Source organism: Gekko japonicus, unplaced genomic scaffold, assembly GCF_001447785.1.
Source record: "Gekko japonicus isolate JY-2015 unplaced genomic scaffold, Gekko_japonicus_V1.1 scaffold234, whole genome shotgun sequence".
In the NCBI taxonomy this organism is placed as follows: domain Eukaryota; kingdom Metazoa; phylum Chordata; class Lepidosauria; order Squamata; family Gekkonidae; genus Gekko; species Gekko japonicus.
Window position 1 is genome coordinate 1,060,873 of NW_015161954.1, and position 8,344 is coordinate 1,069,216.

The 8,344-nt window shown below is 44.3% G+C and overlaps 1 protein-coding gene across 1 annotated transcript in view; it reads right to left on the bottom strand.

Moving 5' to 3' along the window:
* CDKL3 (cyclin dependent kinase like 3) overlaps positions 1–8,344 on the bottom strand; it is a 40,809-nt gene that overhangs the window by 18,226 nt on the left and 14,239 nt on the right. The window contains exons 6-7 of the mRNA XM_015429468.1: positions 5,437–5,576; positions 1,423–1,511 (exon numbers count right to left, since the gene is read on the bottom strand). Of these exons, the coding sequence (XP_015284954.1) occupies positions 1,423–1,511; positions 5,437–5,576 (229 nt within the window). The remainder of the gene's footprint in view (positions 1–1,422; positions 1,512–5,436; positions 5,577–8,344) is intronic.

The following is an 8,344-nucleotide window of genomic DNA, read 5'->3' on the forward strand; positions in this document are numbered from 1 at the left end:
ACAGCCTCAAAAGATCACTGTGTGGAACTACTGTTGGGTTTGATAGTGAGATATTGAAAAAATGGTATTTAGCAGAGATAAGATAGTCCAGCAGTGCCAGAGTAAAATAATTCAGACTGAGAGTCCACGTGTGATTAAAATATAAAGTTTTTACTAAATTCTAGCATGGGAAGGGTAACTGGGATGAAAATAACAACAGAGCATAATCGGCTACCTCCTTACTCTACAAAGACAAAACTAGAAGAGAGAGATTATGGCTACTCTTCTTCTTCTTCAGAACACCAAACAAAGACGGGAAGAGAGCCATAAAATGCTAATACACCTTGACACTTTAGTCCCAATCAAATTCCTAGATAAGGGAGAAAATTCCCGGGTATTCTACAGCTAAAGAACATTGGTTACATGAGAAACATGTGACTTCCTGTGAGTAACTTAAACATTTAACCCCAGATATACTGAGTGTTTTCAACTTGTAATACCCAGAGGTCATTTCGGGGGGGATCAGGCTACCTCCCATAGCTCTGGTCAGGAGGACACCCCAATTGTCTTGTACTTCCAAAAAACAAAGAAACAGAAAAAAACCCCACCCTTCTGGCCCTCATTCGGCCAGGAGGAGGCAGGAGAAGAGGGAGGGTAAGTTGCTTCCTCCCTGCCTCTCCCCACCCCTGCCTGCCAGGGGCCAGGGAGGGCCTTCGCGGGGCTTCCTCTTCCAGACTGTTATGAGCCAGAAGATAGATATTTGTGAACTTATATTTTAACTTCATCAAGAATATTACTTGCTCATTATTGGAAAAACAATAGATTACCTTCTAGACAAGAAATAGCTTTGAAACTACTGGAAAATGCAGAAATGGATAAACTGACAATGTTAATACAGGAAAAGATGATGTATTTCAAGAAAGATGGTCAAGAGTGTACACATGGTGGGAAAATGACATAAAAAGACTCCGAAAGTATAAGGAAATTCTTAAATATATGGCTGTATACCATGAGAAAAACGTATAAATAAAATATTTTTAAAAAAGAAGAAGAAGAAATAACATAGCCACGTTGCTGGCATCATCCCCTGGGCCTCCCTCCCACTCCTGGAAAGTTCTCTCCATCCCCTGCCAGGTGTCAGGCGGGACCTGTCAACAACGCTATCTCAGTCCAACACTCTAACCACTATATCAGCCCAAGACTTTAAAAAAATTCAGCTGGCTTAAGTTTGTGTTGCTCTCCGCCTATAAAAGCAATGACATGAAATATTGTGATTTGAATGGAGAGCATACACAGTATCCCAGCAACAAAGTGCTAACCCCCTAGATGAAGTTGTTTTGATCCCTCAACAAATAAACAGCAACAGTACATCTATCATGCAAAAAGCCAATAATCTTGAAAGGATTTCAAAGTGACTTCTGAAACTTGACTCCAAATGCTTACTTTTCAACAAACCCATCTCTGGTGAAATATTCATGCTGCAGCAAATCAGCAGAGGAAATCCTATCTGCAGGGTCCATTTGCAAACAAGCCTGCAAAATGATGAGATTCTTTTAGAACACAAGATTTCTGTAATCATACATCGTATCATATAGTGATAAAATCCACATAATAAAGTTTGGAATTATATAATATATAATTATATAGTGTCCCTGTTATTTTACAAATATTTCAGGAGTATTAGTATATTATCCAATCAACCTTTTTGCCATCCATAAAATCTAGCTCATAAAAAAAGCTCCCCACACGCATCTACAGGGTTGCAATTTCCTAACCTTTGCTTCCATTTGCATCTCACTTCATTCACAGCTTGCTTCCCATTGGTGCCAGCTGGGTCTGAGAGGAATCCTTGAAGTGGTTTGAACTACATCCGGTTAAGCCGGAGAGACGCTGCAAGTACAACAGCTCAAAGCCATAGAGCAATAAAATCAGAGCAGGGCTGCCTTCCCATACGCAGATGGCTTCACACTGCCTTTATTCCTTAACACATAAACATTACTGTGTTTTTGAGCACAAATAATCAGTATTCTTGGACTCAGCTCAACACTTGCAAAAATCTAACACAAAACATCCAATCATCTAAATTACGTTGTTTGCATAGAACATTATCTGTTGGTATGGGCAGCAATGGTTAAGATGCAGCAGAACTGTGCTGAAGCAAACTGAAGTTGCCATGACATGGTCATTTATGGATAAAGCAATCATTTGGCTGATGAATCCATTCAGCCACTCAGAGAAGCCTTGGCTCCACTGACCTTTCATTGACTGAACAAGAGCCTTCATTTCCTTGAAAGCAAGTACATTAGTGCTAACGAGAGGATAGCTGTAACTAAGAGTCATTTATTATTGCAAGCCTCATTATTTCTTGCTGAATCAAGTACTTTAGTCTTTCGGTTAAATATGAATGATAGTAGTGTGCTACACCTTGTTACAAGGGAGCCTAGCATTGCCATTAAACAATTCATTACTTTGTTGGACTTCCTTCTTTAATCTGTGCATAATTTGCTATTCAAATTTGTTTCAAGCCAAGACACTCTGCCTGGAAGCATGTTAAAAAGTATGATATTCAGGAATGCTGGAGAGAAAATTAATAAGAAATTACGATAGTGCAAGGACCAATAAAGGGAAGCCCAACATGACACTGGAATATAGACACTGACTGATTTCTTACACACAGCCGTGGTTGCCATTTGATTACATTTAGGCTTGGCTGATATGTTATGCTTCATAATTTAGAAGGAGCTTCCAATGCCAGCTCAGGCTACTGATCCCTGGCACATTCACGCCATATCTTGGAGTCAGGATACCAGATCCCCAGCAGTCATACATGGCCTCTAAAGCTGGTATGACCAGTTTGAGAAGTTGCAGTAGCTCCCTGTTAAAGTGCAGCAATTCCATAGCACCTTGACATAACATGGTCAGAAAAACTAAAGTGACATCTCAGCTAAATCACAACTGCTTCAGTAGCTGAGCAGCCATGAAACTACGTGATACCCCAGCTCCCAGGTATGCCTGAGGTTTGGCAGGGCTTGACTGCTTACTGGAGGAGCACTGCATCAGCACAATACGGCTGTGTATCACCCCTCCACAAATATGCTATTGTTGTAACTAGAATGTAAACAGTTACATTTGTAAATTCAGTCACACCACTGTTAATAATTTCATTTCCGATGTGGCCTGCCTGGCTGTGTTGATGCATGATAAAGCCATTTCAGAATCAAGAACAGCCCTTCTTGATGCTTAATGGCTGCTCAATAAAGTTATTAAATCCCATTTTCCTTTAAACTAAAAAAAATCACATAAAAGATCTCTGTTGCTGATGAAAGATGCTAATGGATAGGTTCCACTTGAAAGCAATTTATTCAAGATAACATGCAGAGAATAATGTGCATGCTGAAATTATGTAGCTGCTGACAGGGGAGAAAATCAGCTTATTATACTTTATGAAATTTATGTTCTTCCAGCTAAAGATTTTATTACTGAATAGCACTAGCGGTGGCGCAGGCAATACAACGCCTGCTGTAAACATCTGTAGCGAACAGCCACAATGGCTGTTCGAATCCCCACCGCGGCCGGATTGAGCCCCCAGCCCCCGTCTCAGCTCCCGCCAACCCAGCGGCTCTAATTAACAACAGAGGAATGGGTACCTGCCCTCGGTGGCAGGGGGCACCCTCCTCCTGGCTTACGCTGGGGGGGGCGACCAGCAGAGATGAGGAGAGAAGAATTGGCGGTGGCGGTGGCGAGAAAGCAATGGCGGCGGAAGCAACCCAGTAAAAAAAAAAAAGCAGCGGCTGGTCGAGCAGAGGCGGAGTCGGAGTCGAGCGGAGCAATGACGTGGATGCAGCGCGGCAGGAGCCTTCAGGACATTGGCCGAAGCTGAGCCCGGGGCGCGCCGCTCTGAGGAGAAGAAAAATCGGGACTGCCTGCTTGAGCCTGACCGACTGCCAGCTGGAGTACCGGAACAACAATGAAGCCGCAAGAGAAGGAAAAAAGTCTATGCCGGAAAGAAAAAGGGTGCTGGTAGGTCTCCCCTCCCCTCATCACACTGTGGCCCTAGATAGGATTACCTACTACTCCGTAGTATTCTGTGAACCGCTCTGAGACCCACTAGGGGTCATGAGCGGTATATAAATCAAATGTAAATAAATAAATAAATAAATAGATTGTTCTAAATCTTCTTTGAAAAAGAGTGGAATGTGTGTTTCTCTCTCTCTTTTTAACAACTGCTGTCGCCATTCATTTCTTGATATGAGGAAATGAATACCGACTGCACTTATATATATGTGTGTGCATACCTCACCCTGCCAAATGCCTGCAAAGGCATTTGTGTTCACCAAATCATCAAGATCCAGGAAGAGTGGCAAAGGCATGTGCCATAATTCAGCCTATGTATAGTGCGTATGCAGAACCAGACATAGCCCAGTACAACAAGGAGAGACCCTTGTCTCTAACCTATCATCTAGTATCCCTCGCCTTCATGCATCAGTTCTTGCTTGGACCAGGCACAGATCTAAGCTGAAACAAGATGGGGGGGGGAGCTTGTTGCTGGACTGAAGTGGCAATGGCACGCCAACCCTTTCTAGCTTTCAAGAAATAGGCTGGAGCCCTTCAAACTCTCTGCTTATGTCCCCAATAAAATGATTTTTTAATGTATGGTAAGTCTTGACAAAATTTTACAGATGAAGAAATAAATATTCAACAGTTGATATATTATCAATCAGTTTCAAGACTAAAGAAGATTATTAATGTGGAAGGTGGAGCTCCAAGAGATGCGACTGAGTTCGAACAGTTGATTACAAAACAAAAGATCATTTACTACTTATTACTTCAGCTAGAAACAGAAGAGGAACAATTGAAAAAGTATATGATTAAACGGATGCAAAATCATATGTGGTGGACTTGTGAAAAAGCAAAAAATATATTGGAAGGAAATACATGGACAAATGCAAAACATATTAAAATTTAAATTCCCCATGGAAGCTAAGACTATGCTATTAGGTAATACTGCCTAAAAAATTAACAAAAATTCTGGAAGAGGTATTCAAATACATGGTGATAGCAGTTAGAATTATTTATGCAGCAAAATGGAAACTAGATGTCTGTCCACACCTAGAAGAATCAGAAAATAAACTTGCCAAATATGGAGTAATGGTGAAATTAACAACTTATCTGAGAATTGAAAGCTATGAACCTTCATAGGTCCTGCTAAAAGTCTCATGGACGTGTATGGGCATCTCATTGAGGCTCTTATTCAATAACATACTTTTCCATGAAAGGGGAAAAAGCACTAAGAACAAAGCATCTGTATACCACGGCACAGAACCGTACATCAGTACTAAATGCACAGGATCATGAAGCACTGATTTGAAAACTCTGTATTACAAATTATGCTCACGATATAAATAATAATAATAATAATAATCAGTAAGGCTGATACTCAGACCTCTTCTGACATACATGAACCATATCTGCAAGTAGTCCATTGAGCTTGGGATACTTTTTCCTTGCACATTTAGGGTGCTGAACTTCAGGGAGGACCATTCCGGAAAAAACTGGACTCCTTATAAAAATACTCTGAAGATGAGGTGTCAAGTTGCCTGAAAGAAAAAAGTTTTCAGGATGTAATATCTGGCATTATGTCAAAAGTGCTTACAAAATGTATATTTGAGCCAAAATTCAGGGTTCCTTCCGGCAGCTTGATTTTTAAAAAAGTCTTACAGATTTTAAAAGGCAGATGCTAAAATCTAAGTTGTCTGCACTGCAATCCTAACAATGCTTTCCTAGGAGTAAATCCCACTGAGTAAACCATGATCCCCAACCTTTTTGAGCCCTCAGGCAGCTTTGGAATTCTGACTCAGCGTTGTGGCCACAGCCTCAAAACAGCTGCCACAAGCGAAAGAGCCTGCCATGCAATGGCTGCCACAGCTTACCTTCAGCCCCACGGTGAAGATCCTTGAGCTGTGGTTGCAGCTACTGCCAAACCAGCATTTTAAAAAATCTGCACAGGCAATCAGATGTCCGATGGCCAATCATAAGCCTTGCCTGGCATAAACTCCATTTGTTCCCATCCAGTTTCTAAAAACACCAGGCAGTGTCAAGAAAGAAAGATGTCAGTGGGTGTCATAACACCCACAGGCACCACATTGGGGACCCCAGGAACAGACCCAACTAAGGCTGAATCTGCATCTGCTGTGTGATGCTGTTTTGTTCCACTGTGGCGCCACCTTCCCTTGCCTCCCATTTTGCCATGTTACAAAGGTGACTATTTGGGTGTCTGGGGTAGTTCATGAAGATCTCGACACCCCACCTGCATGAAGGTTGACACCACGGAAAAGGGAAGGGTGTGTAGGGGCCGGATGTCATGAGCAATGATGATGGCACTGAGTTGGCATTGCAGCCAGAGGCACCGGCATTGCCAGAACCAGATGCCAGCCCCCTGACTCCTCAGAAGTTGATAGCTTGCCAGCGTCTGAGCCTGTAAACCCCACACCTGGTCCTGCAGCAGCTGAGGAGGCACAGGTGCAATCAGGGAGCCCACCTGACTCACCTCCATAAGTGGTTCAGCTAAGGGAGCAGCACTGCAGAGACTTAGCCACCCACCGTCGAGATACACGCTGGCAGGGAAGGCGAGCACCAAGTCCTGAGTATTAACAGAAGTGCCACTCGCACCATGGGAAGCCTGGCCAGAAGCCTATATAACTCCCACTCAGCTGAGCTCTCGTGGGAGCAACGAGTCGCCTCCGTGCATGCCTTGGATCCATCTTAGGCTCCTGTCCTTGGACCCCCACTCTGGCTCAGATTCCTGGCTCCCTGACCCCTTCTTTGGACGACCCCTCTTTCGGACTCACGATTTGGCTCTCACTCTGACTCTCCTGGCAATGACCTTGGACCAGACTTGACTTCTGCCTCTCATCCCAAGCCCAGCCCGTGACACCGGAGTGCCTAGGCCCCAGAGAGGTGGAGTGGGTGGCAACACACCCTTCTCCCAGTCAGGCCGAGTTTGGGCTCACCTGGCCAGGCACCCCCTCCCCTCTCGGGGACCTTAGGCGCAATCTTGCAAGCAGCAGCTGCTGCTCATCTCCATGACAACGTGTGGGAGAGGGAGGGTGTGCAAGGGGGGAGTGGGGGCACCGGCAGGGCACAGCACTGTGCTGCATGAAGGAAAGGGCACCAGTGAAAACCCCCCCCCGAAACTAAAGAGGGTGACCTGCTGAAGGAGGAGGGGGGGTCAGGAATAATGGCAGAATGAGATGGGTAACAAAACACGAAACACACAGAGATTGGCAGTCAGAGCTTCCAACCCCCCAAAAATAATGATCGCACCAAATTAAACAATGTTTAAGTTAAACAGCTGTTTCTTGCATTGCATAGCTCGATGCAGGATGCCACTCCCCTGATAAGGGGAGAAATGACTGCCACCTGGTGGCTAGAAAGGAGGGTGGAGAATTTGGCTTCGGTTGTCTGCTTATCGCTCACAGAGGTGAGATGGTGGGAGGGAGCAGTTGAACCGGCTTAAAACCAAATCCAGATAATGTGGTGAGACGCCATAGTGACCACAGAGTCACCACTAAATGGCAATAAAATGATGCAGACAGCTGATGCTGAGACAAAACAATAGGAGAACGGATGCGGCATGAAATGCCAACAGAGGTGGAATCTGCATTGGTATTTTCCGCTGCTTCGGCTACAGTCTTGCTCCGTCTCCCAAAAAGATGTCCACATCTCTTTGGGTTTCGCTCTCCTACTGCACTGTTATAATTTCTGCTGTCTGCACTATTTTATTGCCCTATGGTTTCGGCTCCGTCATGATTCTGGCTTCTCTGGCTTCTCTCCGTCTTAACTGGATGTGGTTAAAAGCACTCTAAGCCCCCCCCCCCAAGCGCTAATCTGAGGCTTCTGCTCTGTTTACCTTCTGACAGCACATAGCTGTGAATGATTTTATCTTGTTTTGTGATTTTTATATTGCCTGAAAAGTTAGATACATACATACATACATTCTGCAAACTAAACACCCAGTCTTTACCATTTTTTGGCTATTTTTGCTTTCTTGTTTAAACCAAAAGCTGGGCAAAACTGAAAGCTGAGAAAATCCTTCTCTTTGAATGTAAAGAGAAGTTTATAGCTTGTTGGCTTGTTGCCTTAAGTAATTTATTGCCTTGTGTAAAGCTAATGGGTGCCGGCAAATGCTGGGCATGCTAGTAGGGTTGCCAAGTGTATTCTTCGTCGGGAGCGGGGGGGCTCCTGGCCAGCGTCCAGTGCGTGCGCACGCTGCACGCACATTACCCAGAAGTGACGGGAGGACGCCAGGCACGCTGGGGGCGGGGCCACGGCCATACAAGGGAAAACCATCGAGTTTTCCCTTGTA